The 17,289-nt window shown below is 43.3% G+C and overlaps 2 protein-coding genes across 6 annotated transcripts in view; both read right to left on the reverse strand.

Annotated features, from left to right (window-relative positions):
* Window positions 1-11,670, reverse strand: part of sh3pxd2aa (SH3 and PX domains 2Aa) — a 128,726-nt gene extending 117,056 nt beyond the window's left edge. The window contains exon 1 of the mRNA XM_052527785.1: window positions 11,097-11,670. Coding sequence (XP_052383745.1) covers window positions 11,097-11,168 — 72 coding nt within the window. The 5' untranslated portion in view covers window positions 11,169-11,670. The remainder of the gene's footprint in view (window positions 1-11,096) is intronic.
* A 648-nt stretch (window positions 11,671-12,318) lies between these two features.
* Window positions 12,319-16,921, reverse strand: LOC118389325 (CST complex subunit STN1-like). 5 transcript variants are annotated; one of them, XM_035779249.2, is made up of 9 exons: window positions 16,597-16,921; window positions 16,411-16,506; window positions 16,214-16,291; window positions 15,966-16,139; window positions 15,676-15,802; window positions 15,355-15,529; window positions 13,156-13,293; window positions 12,859-12,931; window positions 12,319-12,743 (listed from the first exon to the last, which is right to left on the reverse strand). In XM_035779249.2, the coding sequence occupies exons 1-9, from the start codon at window positions 16,742-16,744 to the stop codon at window positions 12,586-12,588; spliced, it is 1,167 nt and encodes a 388-aa protein (XP_035635142.1). In that variant the 5' UTR covers window positions 16,745-16,921; the 3' UTR covers window positions 12,319-12,585. The 5 variants fall into 5 exon arrangements, with proteins under 5 accessions (XP_035635142.1, XP_052383747.1, XP_052383748.1 ...); XM_052527787.1 differs by having other exon boundaries at window positions 15,676-15,796; window positions 15,966-16,142; XM_052527788.1 differs by having other exon boundaries at window positions 15,379-15,529; window positions 15,966-16,142.
* Window positions 16,922-17,289: the final 368 nt, after the last annotated feature.

Raw genomic sequence — 17,289 nt, forward strand, 5'->3', positions numbered from 1 at the left:
CACATGTTGTGTTCCACCTTCAGTGAAGTAGGCTATCCTTTACCAGAAACACTATACATCACCAAACATTAAACCATATTTTTACAGCTCAAGGCCGAACAAGAAACAACGTAATGAATCCAAACGGAAAGCCAAAACTAAGGGAGGTTAGATGAAGGAAGAAAGTGTTAGTGCATAGCAATCCACATAGATATGGACTTTATCTGACACCGTTTCCCTTGGAGGGTCTGGAGGAGCTGCATGCTGCATGGTGTGTGTGCCTAACACCCCACAAGTGTGTATGTGTGTGTGTATGTGTGTGTGTGTGTGCTTGTGTACGCCTCAAGCAAGTGTGTGTGGGCTTGCCCTGACTTTCAGAGAGTGGGTGTGTAGTTCTATAAATGATTTTGACCTGACCGGCATGTTGCCATCCTCCCTCCTCCACCACCCGATGCCACTTGGCCGCTTAATTTGACCGTGAAGCAAAACCTCTCTGGGATGTGCCAACAGAGGGAGGGAGGGAGGGAGAACTTAGTTCAAACGATCCCATCCCAACCAGCAGAACAGATGGATCTATCCTCATAGGAACCACAATGAAAAACAGAACTAGTCTATCCACACCACACAACCCACGCCCAAAATATCAAGCTTAAACCTAATGCCCTCGTCCCAACCCAAAATAGACTATGTCGTCCCTCAGGGAGTGAATGGGATTGAATGTGAGTTAACAGCCTAGTACAGCCCATCACTACCTGAAAGAAAAACAGACATACACTGTAGGTGTCACCTCAATTACATTTCTGGATTGACATAGGATTGACTGTGGAGAATAGTGCTGTTTGACAGCTTGAAAAGTGTTTTTTCCAATCGACTCTCAGATGAGGGAAAAAAATTCCAGCAATGCTTTAAAATAGCATGTAGATGCGTTGCAGGTTGACTCATGGTTCAAGTACAGCTAGTCGTGAGCACCTGATGGTCCACACAGCCAAAACACTCTGAATCATTATTTTAGGGGACCAAACACACACACACATAAAGTTACTTCCTAGTTGTCAGTTAGAGGGAGTTAGATTTGTTTTCTAATGTTACACAGGTTTAACACATTTGAACAACACAGTGTTATAAGAGTGAGTTGTCTTCCCAGCAACAGAAGGTGTGCTGATGGAATCCCAGATGGTGGGTAGTCAAGTGTTGCCGCACCGTTCAAATCAAGATAAAATCCCGGCCTTGCCATACGGTTAGAAATTCTTCAATAGTATGCATGTCTGGGCAAATCAAACAATGTTGCAATTTCAAAACAGAAAACAAAAGAGACAATGTAGATAATATTATATTTAATATATATTTATAAATAAGTTTATACATGACCTTTACTGCATAACTCCCCCTATTCTACTACACTCTAGTTCCTTGGTGTCCACATCACCAACAAACTAACATGGTCCAAGCACACCAAGGCAGTCATGAAGAGGGCACGACAAAACCAACTGCACCATCGAGAGCATCCTGACGGGTTACATCACCACCTGGTATGGCAACTGCTCGGCATTCGACCAAGGCACCACAGAGGGTAGTGCGAACGGTCCAGTACATCACTGGGCCCAAGCTTCCTGCCATCCAGGACCTCTATACCAGGCGGTGTCAGAGGAAGGTCCTAAAATTGTCAAAGATCCCAGCCACCCTAGTCATAGACTGTTCTCTCTGCTACCACACGGCAAGAGGTACCGGAGCGCCAATTCTGGGTCCAAGAGGATTCTAAACAGCTTCTTCCCCCAAGCCATAAGACTCCTGAACATCTAATCAAATGGCTACCCAGACTATTTGCAATGCCCCCAACTTTTATGCTGCTGCCACTCTCTGTTATTATCTATGCATAGTCACTTGAATAACTCTACCTACATGTACATATTACCTCAATTACCTTGACTAACCGGTACCCCCTGTATATAGCCTCGCAATTGTTATATTTATATTATATTTTTCTTAAAACTGCATTGTTGGTTAAGGGCTTGTAGGAAGTATTTCACTGTAAGGTCTACTACACCTGTTGTATTCGGTGCATGTGACAAATAAAAATGTATTTGATTTGTACTTACAGTACACAGAGAACCCAGATTTAACACCATTAAACATTTCCTTCACTCTTGGCAATCTAGTCGTAAACCTGTACTGGCTGGCACGCTAGCCCGAGCTTCTAAAGATCAGCTGTTACCATCAGACCCACTTCTTGGTTTGGCAACCGGAACATTTAACAGATAGATGGGTGGGGGAGATTTATGGAAACAATGGGCCCAACCTAAATCGTAAATCACTGTAGCAGACTACATAATATATCATATAAATAGGAGGTTACGGTAATTAGTTTGGATATAAATGGTGATTCAGTTCATTACTGTTATTTTAAGTATTTATAATAGTTTATTACTATATAATTACATGTATTACTCTCTGAATACCCTGTGACATCAGCAACCAAATGAAATAAAATACAGCAATGATATATTCTATTCTGTCTATTCAATTTTTATTCTATTCTATTCTGCTCTCCTGTCAACAGCCAAAGGGGGTTGATGAGACATTCATAAACAAAGAGGGAAAGTACATGCATGGACAAATACAAATGAATCAATCAAGTTTGTGTCCCAGACACCCAGATCTAGCAAGAGAATGTCCTCGTTCGTCATCTTCTCTTGCTGTGATGCAAATGGTTTCAGCTTGGGAGACAAAAGTCTCATTCATGTCCGGCATTTCGGAGAAAGACGAATAAGAGCAAATTGGATCTCTGATTATTTCCATGAATCAACCATGAATCATAGGCTACACGGCTATGATTAGCTTAGTTATTGTTTGACAGCTTTTATTCAGCTTCTCACAAATTACTCACCTTTCCCACCACATGTAGTGACTAGCAACCACAATGTAAGACTCTGAATAAACCAAACTACAATAGTTTATGTCTACGAATGGAGAAAATGACTTACTGTCTCTGTAGAACCCGTGTGTTCCCCAGTTTCCCAGTTTAAGAGTGAGGAAGGCTAAGCAGAGGGCTTGTTGGAGCATAGACTGTGGGCCTAGCCACAAAATTACACCGAACCCCGCCTAAAACACTATACTTAACCTAACACATAAAACAGAAAGGCATTACATACTGCTAGCCAGATGACTTTTATATGGATTATGCATGGGGATTGAATGAAGTACAAGGATGGGAATACTATTCGCTTGAGAATAGATCTAAAGGGAAATCCACTTTCCATAGTAACCACAACGAAGCTAATAGAGTCAGATTTATTAAACGAACAGATGAAAAGAGGTTACGGATGACAAGACAGCTTGAAGACGTGCGCATGTGTGTCCATGTGTGTGTGTGTCTCATCTACACATTCACCAGGTCATACTGTACCAACAGAACAAAAACAACCAGCCTGCCATCTAAGTCTAACTTTAACTAGACCAAGGGCTTTGGTTTGGCAGTGGATCTATGGTGGGAAACCCATTTAATACAGGTTTGCATTAGCTCTGCCAATATACTGCCCCTGATCGCTCACCAACCCAACCATCCCTCCTAAAACTGTGGTGAGTTCCAGTTTCCACATCCTTCGCCTCTCTCTACCTTCTCCACCCAGGGCATAGGAAGCGCAGGCCTCCTTTCTCTCTCTCTTCCTCTCCCTAACCACACTCTTAGGTGCTACCTAGAAACTAAAAGGGTTCTTCAGCTGTTCCCATAGGATAACCCTTTGAAGAACACTTTTTGGTTCCAGATAGAACCCTTTTGGTTCCATGTAAATCTCTTTGTGGTTCCATGTAGAACCCTTTCCATAGAAGGTTCTAAATGGCACCCAAAAGGGTTCTATCTGGAACAAAAAAGGGTCCTCCTATGGGGACAGCCGAATAACCCTTTTGGAACCCTTTTTGTAGCTGGGGATTTTAACAAAGCTAATCTGAAAACAAGACTCCCTAAATTTTATCAGCATATCGATTGCGCAACCAAGGGTGGTAAAACCTTGGATCATTGTTACTCTAACTTCCGCGACGCATATAAGGCCCTGCCCCGCCCCCCTTTCGGAAAAGCTGACCACGACTCCATTTTGTTGATCCCTGCCTACAGGCAGAAACTTAAACAAGAGGCTCCCACGCTGAGGTCTGTCCAACGCTGGTCAAACCAAGCTGACTCCACACTCCAAGACTGCTTCCATCACGTGGACTGGGACATGTTTCGTATTGCGTCAGATAAAAATATTGACGAATACGCTGATTCGGTGTGCGAGTTCATTAGAACGTGCTTCGAAGATGTCGTTCCCATAGCAACGATAAAAACATTCCCTAACCAGAAACCATGGATTGATGGCAGCATTCGCGTGAAACTGAAAGCGCGAACCACTGCTTTTAATCAGGGCAAGGTGTCTGGCAACATGACCGAATACAAACAGTGCAGCTATTCCCTCCGCAAGGCTATTAAACAAGCTAAGCGTCAGTACAGAGACAAAGTAGAATCTCAATTCAACGGCTCAGACACAAGAGGCATGTGGCAGGGTCTACAGTCAATCACGGACTACAAGAAGAAACCCAGCCCAGTCACGGACCAGGATGTCTTGCTCCCAGGCAGATTAAATAACTTTTTTGCCCGCTTTGAGGACAATACAGTGCCACTGACACGGCCTGCAACGAAAACATGCGGTCTCTCCTTCACTGCAGCCGAGGTGAGTAAGACATTTAAACATGTTAACCCTCGCAAGGCTGCAGGCCCAGGCGGCATCCCCAGCCGCGCCCTCAGAGCATGCGCAGACCAGCTGGCCGGTGTGTTTACGGACATATTCAATCAATCCCTATACCAGTCTGCTGTTCCCACATGCTTCAAGAGGGCCACCATTGTTCCTGTTCCCAAGAAAGCTAAGGTAACGGAGCTAAACGACTACCGCCCCGTAGCACTCACTTCCGTCATCATGAAGTGCTTTGAGAGACTAGTCAAGGACCATATCACCTCCACCCTACCTGACACCCTAGACCCACTCCAATTTGCTTACCGCCCAAATAGGTCCACAGACGATGCAATCTCAACCACACTGCACACTGCCCTAACCCACCTGGACAAGAGGAATACCTATGTGAGAATGCTGTTCATCGACTACAGCTCGGCATTCAACACCATATTACCCTCCAAGCTCGTCATCAAGCTCGAGACCCTGGGTCTCGACCCCGCCCTGTGCAACTGGGTACTGGACTTCCTGACGGGCCGCCCCCAGGTGGTGAGGGTAGGCAACAACATCTCCTCCCCGCTGATCCGCAACACGGGGGCCCCACAAGGGTGCGTTCTGAGCCCTCTCCTGTACTCCCTGTTCACCCACGACTGCGTGGCCACGCACGCCTCCAACTCAATCATCAAGTTTGCGGACGACACAACAGTGGTAGGCTTGATTACCAACAATGACGAGACGGCCTACAGGGAGGAGGTGAGGGCCCTCGGAGTGTGGTGTCAGGAAAATAACCTCACACTCAACGTCAACAAAACTAAGGAGATGATTGTGGACTTCAGGAAAGAGCAGAGGGAACACCCCCCTATCCACATCGATGGAACAGTAGTGGAAAGGGTAGCAAGTTTTAAGTTCCTCGGCATACACATCACAGACATACTGAATTGGTCCACTCACACTGACAGCGTCGTGAAGAAGGCGCAGCAGCGCCTCTTCAACCTCAGGAGGCTGAAGAAATTCGGCTTGTCACCAAAAGCACTCACAAACTTCTACAGATGCACAATCGAGAGCATCCTGGCGGGCTGTATCACCGCCTGGTACGGCAACTGCTCCGCCCTCAACCGTAAGGCTCTCCAGAGGGTAGTGAGTTCTGCACAACGCATCACCGGGGGCAAACTACCTGCCCTCCAGGACACCTACACCACCCGATGTTACAGGAAGGCCATAAAGATCATCAAGGACATCAACCACCTGCACCACTGCCTGTTCACCCCGCTATCATCCAGAAGGCGAGGTCAGTACAGGTGCATCAAAGCTGGGACCGAGAGACTGAAAAACAGCTTCTATCTCAAGGCCATCAGACTGTTAAACAGCCACCACTAACATTGAGTGGCTGCTGCCAACACACTGTCATTGACACTGACCCAACTCCAGCCACTTTAATAATGGGAATTGATGGGAAATGATGTAAATATATCACTAGCCACTTTAAACAATGCTACCTTATATAATGTTACTTACCCTACATTATTCATCTCATATGCATACGTATATACTGTACTCTACATCATCGACTGCATCCTTATGTAATACATGTATCACTAGCCACTTTAACTATGCCACTTTGTTTACTTTGTCTACATACTCATCTCATATGTATATACTGTACTCGATACCATCTACTGTATGCTGCTCTGTACCATCAATCATTCATATATCCTTATGTACATATTCTTTATCCCCTTACACTGTGTATAAGAGAGTAGTTTTGGAATTGTTAGTTAGATTACTTGTTGGTTATCACTGCATTGTCGGAACTAGAAGCACAAGCATTTCGCTACACTCGCATTAACATCTGCTAACCATGTGTATGTGACAAATAAAATTTGATTTGATTTGATTTGATTTTTTTCTAAGAGTGCAGCAGCCAACAGGAAACAGGAAGTGCAGGCCTGGACCAGGCAAACAGAAGTTTTTCTGAGAAAGACAAGGAAAAAGTGGAAAAGTGTCCATTCAGCTGTCATTTCCTCCTCCCTCTCCCCTTCCCTCTCTGCTTTGTCTTGTCATGTACAGTAGAACAATTCACATAGAGTTGTTCATTGTATCCTGTTTCATACAGTACAGCTCGGGTTACGCAATCCTAGAGGTCTCACTTTGAAATCGCCACTTCGCTAGACTACACACACAGTGAGGTACAGTTGCAGTATACTGCATGGCCAATTTCTCACAGTAAGGGCAAGGACTACCATTGCAAGCCCCACATATTGCCCACACACGTTGTCCGTCTTCGCATCGTGACTCCCGAATGTGTCGACATACAGAAATGACATGGAGCCAGAGGCAATGTTTCATGTGGTTAACTGGATATCAAACGAATGGGATGTGCTACAGTACATAATTTATATTGTCCCCCCAAAAAATACAAAAATAACAGTTTGTACATGTTGGTGATGATTAAGACGTGTTGCCTAATAAACATCCCATCTTGTAATAATCTGGTTGTTTTATAGTGTTCATAAAGACTGAGGTTGAAGAAGACTTCCCAATTGTTCCAGGCAAATAAAGTTCTCCAAAGTGACTAGACAACATCTGTCGGTGGTTGAGACATTCAGCAACATGTGTTCAGGGCTCCAGTAATAACATCCACTGATCCCTCCTTTCTATTTGATGTAACGTTTATTTAACCAGGCAAGTCACTTAATGACACATTCTTATTTATACTGAACAAATTTAAAAAACGCAAAATGCAACAATTTCAAAGATTTTACTGTGTTACAGTTCATTATAGGGAAATCAGTCAATTGAAATAAATTAATTATGCCCTAATCTATGGATTTCATCTAACTGGGAATACAGATATATATTTGTTGGTCACAGATACCTTAAAATAAAACTGGGGGCATGGATCAGAAAACCAGTTAGTATCTGGTGTGACAACCATTTGCCTCATGCAGCGCAACACATCTGCTTGCATAGAGTTGATCTGGCTGTTTATTGTGGCCTGTGGAACGCTGTCTTCAATGGCTGTGTGAAATTGCTGGATATTGGCAGAACTGGAACACGCTGTCGTATTCATCCTTCCAGAGCATCCCAAACATGCTCAATGGGTGGCATGTCTGGTGATGCAGGCTAAGGGAGAACTGGGACATTTACAGCTTTGTTTCAGAACATTAAATTCTCCAGCAACAGCTATGGTGGACATACCTGCACACCTGTGGGCATGCCAATTGCACACTCCCTCAAAACATGAGACATCTGCGGCATTGTGTTGTGTAACAAAACTGCACATTTCAGAGTGGACTTTTATTGTCCAAAGCACAAGGTGCACTTGTGTAATAATCATGCTGTTTTATCAGCTTCTTGATATGCCACACCTGTCAAGTGGATGGATTATCTTGGCAAAGCAAAAATGCTCACTAACAGGGATGTAAACACATTAGTGCATAACATTTTAGAGAAATAAGCTTTTTGTGTTCATGGACATTTCTAGGATCTTTTATTTCCGCTCACGAAACATGGGACAAACACTTTACATGTTGCGTTTATATTTTTGGTCAGTATACAATGACGGCCTGAAGAGGCAGAACGCTTCATGTGGGGACAGGAGATAAAAAATGGTTCAAGACTATGTAATATAAAACGGACAACACAGACAGAAGACACTGGCAAAAGTACAAATACAACAGCAAACAAACAGTAGATGTATGTGTGTGGTGTGTGTGATTTAAAACCACACGCTTCCTAAAAAGGCAATGCAAACTAGTGACATCGAGTGACAATTCGAAACAACTACATGTCTCAACAACCTATTCATCTATTTGTCCTTTGAACTCCTCCAGGGACACCAGGTCCTGTAGTTTCAGGTTGGCTTGGAGGGAATCCAAGATCAGGGGGATGAGTAATGAAAGGACCTTTTTCCACACTCTGTTCAAATTTTACCGACTGTTTGCATAAAACAAGACTGAGATGTGAGCTTGTATGAGTTCTCATTTCGAGCTAGAAGAGAGGACAGATAAAATGTAACGCACACACACACTCCTTCACCATACACACACTTCCAAGGCCTCTTGTTCAGTGACGGGGTGAGCCTGTGTGAAGTGAACAGAGGACAATGACTTCACTGACGACAGACGTCAGCACAGCACCCTGACTCACACACATACAGACACCACTCTCTTTCCTGCTGGACCCTATCGTCGTCAAACTGAGGAAAACAATGGGCCAAGCCTAAAGCCCAGCCTAATAAAAACCCTCGAGTGTGATTCTCTCAGTGAGCAGTAACCATTGGAAAACAGAGGCCTTTTCACTCAGGTCATCATTCTGTTTTTGATGGCTCAATAAATATTTGAGTAGGAAACGACCCCCTGGAGGCCTGTTTTATGATGCTAAACAACAACTAGCACTGCTGGTTCTGACTAAAGGGACGTCCAAAAGGTTTCCAAATGTTGCTGGGTTTATTGAGTAGCGGTGGCTTCATTTGAAAAGCAAATACTGCTGGATTGCTACCAGCCCTTTAAACACTCGTCTCACCTGAACAAGAGAGAAGCGGTGTTGTAATATTTTCTGTGTCTAAGCAGACGTGTCCCCCTGGGTCAAATGACCACTTCACCACTGACAAAGACTTGTGTCTCACCCCCCCCCCCCCCCACTCTGTTCTCATAGGATAAGCGTTTCCAGCTGTTTTCACCAACAGAGTGTTGAGATTGGTGGAGGGACAGAATCTTTCTCTATCTCGCATTCTCTCTCACACACAAGCACATATTTCTCTCATTCTCACACACACACACACACACACACACACACACACACACACACACACACACACACACACACACACACACACACACACACACACACACACACACACACACACACACACACACACACACACACACACACACACACAGTGAGACAGCCTGGGGATTGCTCCCTCCAGTTTCTTCTCACAGTGACTAGCTAGCGGTGATCCCAGGGGCATGGTAGCAACGGAAACTAGGCCAGAGAGAGGCCCATGAGACTGCACAGCCCCAAAACACAACTGAACACAACACTGGCCTGGGAATCACCAGCAACAACTAACAACGTGCAATACATGTAGGACGTCTAATGGTTGAGTAGGTCTATGTGGATCTGATGGCTGTTGGTGCATGGTGTTCCTTGCAGGTTGGGTATAATATATGGTCTGTAAGCTACGACATCCCAAAAGCCTGCATGTGTGTAAATCTTAAAGAGATATTGATGTATAAGCACACTACAGGGAAATTCTGAAAATATAATATACTTGCCTGAGTGCATGATTATTTCATCAGCAACATGGAGTGTTTGAGTTGACAACATCGAGTATGAGCATATTTAATGAGATTGATAATAACTTGTTTGTTAGCTATGTGTCGAGTCCCACGAGTCTGGAGTGTAATGAGATATTGATTTGTATGCCTGCTGTAGGCAAAGTTCAAAAATATCACTTTCCCAAGAGTACAGTAAGCTGCCTTGAGGGACCTATAGGTAGAATACAGTAGCTCTGTGTTCAATTGTACAACACAGAGGATGACTACTGAATTCATGAGTTCATGATAAACATGTACGGGTAGTCTATCCAATCATTCACTTTGGCGATTGCCTGCATGATTCTAGACTGGAGGTACTGTACTAAACAGTGAATTTGTCTCATTAAATGTGTTTTAGCTTGAATTGGCAATAAACTATGCCAGGTCTTGTGATTTATAATATAATAATATAATATATGCCATTTGGCAGATGCTTTTATCCAAAGCGACAGTCATGGGTGCATACATTTTACGAATGGGTGGCCCCGGGAATCAAACCCACAACTGACATGCTCTACCAACTGAACAACTTAAGTCATAAGTAGTATGTCATACCACCATTTATGACAAAGGTTGTTATCATTCTCATGACATAGTCTCTACAGATGTGGCATTCTAAGAAACTCACGAGATATACAAAACTAGTCTATATTAGTTCCAGTTGAATAAAGCATCACAGTTCGGTTCTCAGGTTGTTGAAAAAGATCCGCCACAGTCGTAACGTGTCATTACTTATAGTGTCTGTATTGTCACTAGTTATAACCCTTCTTTATATTCATGGGTTAGGCTTTAACACATTCAAATGAATGACTGGAATGACATATGTGTTCTAAGAGGCCAGTGTCATACACAGAATATATCATCTACACAATTTGATAAACGGAGATATTGATTGGCAGACTGAATCAATAACTCATGAATCATTGGCTAGTTTAATCAAAACTGTAATGAGCTGCGATGAGTGGTCTAGGCTATAAGTGGTGAAACCTTTCAACGTGTATTCTATTCATAAATAGATACAGAATATATGAGGTAGTCATTGTAGTTCGGATTTTGAATGGACCCAGGTAGGTAAAGGGTGAGGGGGTATCCTACTCACGTAATGTTTGGACGGATTGCGCCGCTTCTCCACGTCCACGACTTTTACATCCAACACTGTCCGAAACTGCATCTTGACGTTGGAAATGGCTACAGCGTACACACACAATAAATGCAATATCCCAGTTCCTGTAGTAGGCTATAGCCTCTGCAGTTCAAGAAACGTTGGAGAAGAAGAATTCAATAAGGACATTCATTGATTGGGTGATCGATTCTAGCTAATGTTCCGGCGCAGGGAATCAAATGTCTTGCCTTGAGTATGCGAAATATACCCAAAATGCAGAATATATCATAGTCGCTATCAATTGAAAATATATCTTTATATGGCTAAAACATTCTGCCCGAAATCCGAAAGGCGATATCTTCACGTTGGACAACAAGGCAGGCTGGCAAGCAGTCGCATGCTGAGAAGGAGGTCACCTCAAATAGGAAAGTGGAGCGAGTTCCTTTGTGTTGGACCACAATACCTTCAGCGAGGGGTGCATACCTGTAGGCTATATAGGGTTGGGGTAGACTGAAAAAGCCACCGAATTCACCGCCAAATGCCTCCAGAAGCAAGCAAGGCGCAGAGCAAATCTTTTATTTTTTGGGGGGGTGGGATGGGTTAGTGGGATGGGCTTGCTTGTCGTGCGTCCACCAGTGGGATCAAGCATTTGGGATAAACTGTGCTAGAAGACTGAAGTCCCATATTCCAACTCAGAGTTTATGGTATACTTGCATGTAGTTCTGTGTATCTTGGCATTGTCTATATGTTTGTAAACATTTAGATATGTTGGAAAAGATGCGTAATCATTGTAATAATATTCACGAGCTGTAAACCTTCCTCAAAGTGTTCCCAACAGTGGCTACAATGTAGCTAATGACAAGAAAAATGTGAACGTCACACTGCGCTTGGATCATGTAAGGATACCTTTTTATGAATGTGATTGGTTTCAGCATAACAATTTAACTCTTCATTATCAAAAGCATTTATGGTTAAATAGCTATTTGTAGCCTTTGTAATGGTTATAACAACATTTGTTCTTTGGGCCTAGATAGCATAAACGATTCCATATATTGCTTCTTATGCCTCGCAGTTTCGTTGACAGCGGTGGCAACTGAGTCATAAGACGCTATAGGCTGCTCTCATCAATAGCTTGGACGTATGGATACAGATGTTTCAAAGTGGACCAATCAGCGAACGGGCTGCATCGCGGTGCATATTAAACGACGAAATACTGCCCCCGTGTGCAAAATGAACATATGCTCCAAGTTTAATTTTAAATCCAGGTATTGTACACATCATTTATACAACTTTAGCACATTTTTAAAAATGTATATTGCACAAAACTGTACTCCTTAAATATACATTCATACAAATGTACATAGCTCCAGCATGATTGATAGCGACTGACATCTTGAAGACGGCCATGTTAAGGTCGGATAGTACCTCCCCGTTTCACTTCCATTTCAGACAGTTTGTGGAATGTCCCAGAATGTCTAAATCAGCGTCAGATGATAGTGTAATGACTGTCACCGGTGCTGATGATGTCACTATTACACTCCAGAGCTTTGAGGACCAGCTCCAAGGCTGCCTTGCTCACGTTGCGACTGTACCTCTGTCTCACACTGGACAGGATGTGCAGGATGTGGCAACCCTTTTCTGCATCTGGCAACACAAGAGAAATACCATCAATACATATTATAATACACTGGTATAGCACTGGGGGAGCAGTATATTGTAAAGTACTCTAAATGAGTAAGAAGAGGGGAAATGCCCTTACATTTCTCTCGTCTGCAATCTTCCCGAAGAATGTCTCTGATTGCTATGAGGAGATCCTTGTCCCGTTCTGTTACCTAAAGGGGTGAAATACGGTAGAATCAATACTTGTGTCATTCCAATATAACCTTCAGTCACCACAATAATACAATGAAAGATCAGTCTCAAAATCATTCTTTCTTGTATGCTGAGCACTTTGCTTGTGTCCCACATCCCATGAGCCTCAGGGTCAATGTGTTTGATGAGCTTCACATAGCACTGAGATCCTCTGTGATATCTATCTTGATGTGATGCTGCTTACATGGTAGACCTCATCCTGACATTTGACCTTGCGGAACACCAATCCTTCGTCCTGCAGGATCTGAAGGCTCTTCTGGAGTAGCTCCCTGAGCTGTTTGAAAGATGTTGGTGGACCCGATGATGGACCAGCCTCAGGCTCCTAGCATCAAATCAGATTTTTTTTTTTTTAAATACGGTTCCACTTTAAAATGAACAACTTAAAAGCTTAATGGTGCCTTCATAAACCCTTTATAATGCCTACATAGATGTTTCACAAATGATCTAGCCTATATGCATATACAGTGGGGAGAACAAGTATTTGATAACCTGCAAAATCGGCAGTGTTTCCTACTTACAGTACAAAGCATGTAGAGGCCTGTCATTTTTATCATAGGTACACTTCAACTGTGAGAGACGGAATCTAAAACAAAAATCCAGAAAATCACAATGTATGATTTTTAAGTAATTCATTAGCATTTTATTGCATGACATACGTATTTGATCACATACCCACCAGTAAGAATTCAGGCTTCAAACATCAGCTATCTGAGCAGCTAACCGATCGCTGCAGCTGCACATAGTCTATTGGTAAATAGCCCACCCATTTTCATCTACCTCATCCCCATACTGTTTTTATTTGATCATTTATCACTCCAGTGTTAATCTGCAAAATTGTAATTATTCGCCTACCTCCTCATGCCTTTTGCACACATTGTATATAGACTCCCCTTTTTTTTCTACTGTGTTATTGACTTGTTAATTGTTTACTCCATGTGTAACTCTGTGTTGTCTGTTCACACTGCTATGCTTTATCTTGGCCAGGTCGCAGTTGCAAATGAGAACTTGTTCTCAACTAGCCTACCTGGTTAAATAAAGGTGAAATAAAAAATAAAAAAATAAAATAATTCAGGCTCTCACAGGCCTCACAAGTTTTTCTTTAAGAAGCCCTCCTGTTCTCCACTCATTACCTGTATAACTGCACCTGTTTGAACTCATTACCTGTATAAAGACACACTCAATCAAACAAACAGACTCCAACCTCTTCACAATGGCCAAGACCAGAGAGGGTGTAAGGACATCAGGGATAAAATTGTAGACCTGCACAAGGCTGGGATGGGCTACAGGACAATAGGCAAGCAGCTTGGTGAGAAGGCAACAACTGTTGGCGCAATTATTAGAAAATGGAAGAAGTTCAAGATGACGGTCAATCACCCTCGGTCTGGGGCTCCATGCAAGATCTCACCTCGTGGGGCATCAATGACCATGTGAAAGGTGAGGGATCTATCCAGAACTACACGGCAGGACCTGGTCAATGACCTGAAGAGAGCTGGGACCACAGTCTCAAAGAACCATTAGTAACACACTACGCCGTCATGGATTAAACTCCTGCAGCACATGCAAGGTCTCCCTGCTCAAGCCAGCGCATGTCCAGGCCCGTCTGAAGTTTGCCAATGGCCATCTGGATGATCCAGAGGAGGAATGGGAGAAGGTCATGTGGTCTGATGAGACAAAAAGAGCTTTGTGGTCTAAACTCCACTCGCCATGTTTGGAGGACCCCAACAACACCATCCCAACTGTGAAGCATGGAGGTGGAAACATCATTCTTTGGGAATGCTTTTCTGCAAAGGGGACAGGTCAACTGCACCGTATTGAGGGGAGGATGGATGGGGCCATATATCGCGAGATCTTGGCCAACAACCTCCTTCCCTCAGTAAGAGCATTGAAGATGGGTTGTGGCTGGGTCTTCCAGCATGACAATGACCCGAAACACACAGCCAGGGCAACTAAGGAGTGGCTCCGTAAGAAGCATCTCAAGGTCCTGGAGTGGCCTAGCCAATAGAAAATCTTTGGAGGGAGCTGAAAGTCCGTATTGCCCAGCAACAGCCCCAAAACCTGAAGGATCTGGAGAAGGTCTGTATGGAGGAGTGGGCTAAAATCCCTACTGCAGTGTGTGCAAACCTGGTCAAGAACTACAGGAATCTCTGTAATTGCAAACAAAGGTTTCTGTACCAAATATTAAGTTCTGCTTTTCTGATGTATCAAATACTTATATCATGCAATAAAATGCAAATGAATTACTTAAAAATCATACAATGTGATTTTTAAAAATGTTGTTTTAGATTCCATCTCACAGTTGAAGTGTACCTATGATTTAAAAAATACAGACCTCTACATGCTTTGTAAGTAGGAAAACATGCTAAATCAGCAGTGTATCAAATACTTGTTCTTCCCACTGTATGTGTACTTGTTCTGCTGCTGTCTTCTGAGGTTGTCTGGAGACCAGAGGCTGTAGAAGGTCCTGGACATCATAAGGTCTGAACCTGGTGACTTCTTTCTCTTTCAGGAAGTCCTTCAGGATACGAGTGGCTCTGCCAAGCAGGTAGGAAGCAGAACCACTGCAGGAATACCAAATAAGCCATAAAGATATTCACAAAAACGTCACTAAATCAAAGTTTGAAGATATATCATGCATACTAGCCGAAATGATGCTGCTCCTCACTGACCGGCGATTGAATACAGCTAAAGAGATTATTAGACCTACCCTTGAATGTTAGTGTTCTGTGCACTGCTGTCCAGATGGAATGGTTTATCATAGCACTGTCTGTAGAGCTGAGGAACCTCCATCATCCAGGATATCTGGACCGCCATCACCGGGTCTGACACTTTATCTTCAACCAACATATTGGGGGGCCATTAGAGATTGTCTGGACAACAATGTCAGGTTTAATAAACTGTGTATAGTTGCAAAATGCAGAAGTGTGTGTCCACATGCGCATGACCGTGCATGCCTGCGTCTGTGTGACCATGCTCATGTGTCACCTCTCCACTCACAGTAAGTAGAGGCCATTATCTCTCGCTGTTGTCTGGAGGTCTTGACGGGCCCTCGCACCCTGAGCAGTTCTCCTATCTCCAGGTGGGAGCTGCTATGTTGGGCTTGCCGTAGTTTCTTCAGCTCGCTGGCTGGGTTGAAGTCTTCACGAGCGCTGCTACCGAAGGACCTTGCCCCTGCTGAAGATATTACAGCCAACCGTGAACATGAACAGGGCTGACACAGCTATAATGAGAATATCTGCACTTACGTGTAGCAGGGTCACCTTGCTCCCTCCACGGTTCATCTTTCCAGCAAAGGCTGTTTATAACACCAGTACCATCATCAACTGTGAAGCAATGATAACATCAACCATATTGGACTCAATGTTTGCATGTGGATAATAGTTTGATGTGAAGAGACAAAATAGGAATATTTCAAAATGAATCAACTGAGCTTCATCATTACCTCCGTAACAGAAGAAGTCTTCTCGCTCTCGTTTGTACACCACAGTCCCGAGCACATCAACTTTGAATATCGGGTGAGAGTTGTAGAAGTATATCCCTAGGTTACGGGAAATCAAATGTGTTAGCTAGTAATGTTGAATAAACATGACAGTGGCATTCACGTTGTCAAAACTGAAGGTAAAAGTACCTGACACTTGACAGGACTCTCTCATCTGTAGGATGTCTTTGACATAGAGCCTGGTGAAAGCGTTGAACATGGGGTCCAGTCCCCACAGCATTGAAGGTGGTTCCTCCCAGACACTATCCTCCTCTGGATCCTTCGCTTCAGGCTGCATACCATCATAGGCGACTCACTACACGCGATCAAAGACAATCAAAAGTAGCAAGCTAACCTAGTTACTTACGAACGATTACTCATCTCTCCCTCGCTTAGTTAGTTTGTTTTGCTTCGTTTTCCCGGGAAATGGTTTGATATTTGAGCAAATATTTGCACAGCTTCCGCAGAAGTCTGAGTTTCCGGTCACGTGAATTTCCCACACGTAAATATATAGATGTAAAAAAAATATGAAAATAGAACAGATTAAATAAACGATGTATTTATGTTAACATATTTTACTCGTGAAGGATGATTATTAATATATGTAAATGTGGTAAAGATAACAGTGTTGAAAAGTTTGCGGCTGCACGAGCGAGTGCACGTCTCGCATGGGTATCTGGGACATGTCGTTTTAAGCAATATAATGAGAGAATAAAGAAACCCATCACTGTATCAGACTGTATTATCTCTCATATTGATGCAATTATCAGAATTGAACATTTTCAATATTAGGGTAAATGTGCAATCTTTTTTTAATGAGGCTATATGGCTTTTCTTTCTCGT

This window comes from Oncorhynchus keta, chromosome 10 (assembly GCF_023373465.1).
Source record: "Oncorhynchus keta strain PuntledgeMale-10-30-2019 chromosome 10, Oket_V2, whole genome shotgun sequence".
In the NCBI taxonomy this organism is placed as follows: Eukaryota; Metazoa; Chordata; class Actinopteri; order Salmoniformes; family Salmonidae; genus Oncorhynchus; species Oncorhynchus keta.

Bases quoted from the DNA above. Each gene is read 5' to 3' on its own strand.
- LOC118389325 (XM_035779248.2), bottom strand. From the start codon at position 16,744: ATGCAGCCTGAAGCGAAGGATCCAGAGGAGGATAGTGTCTGGGAGGAA. The intron at 15,530-15,675 runs GTAGGTCTAATA...GTATTCCTGCAG, and splicing joins CAGAACACTAACATTCAAGG to TGGTTCTGCTTCCTACCTGC. The intron at 12,744-12,858 runs GTAAGGGCATTT...TTGTGTTGCCAG, and splicing joins AGATTGCAGACGAGAGAAAT to ATGCAGAAAAGGGTTGCCAC.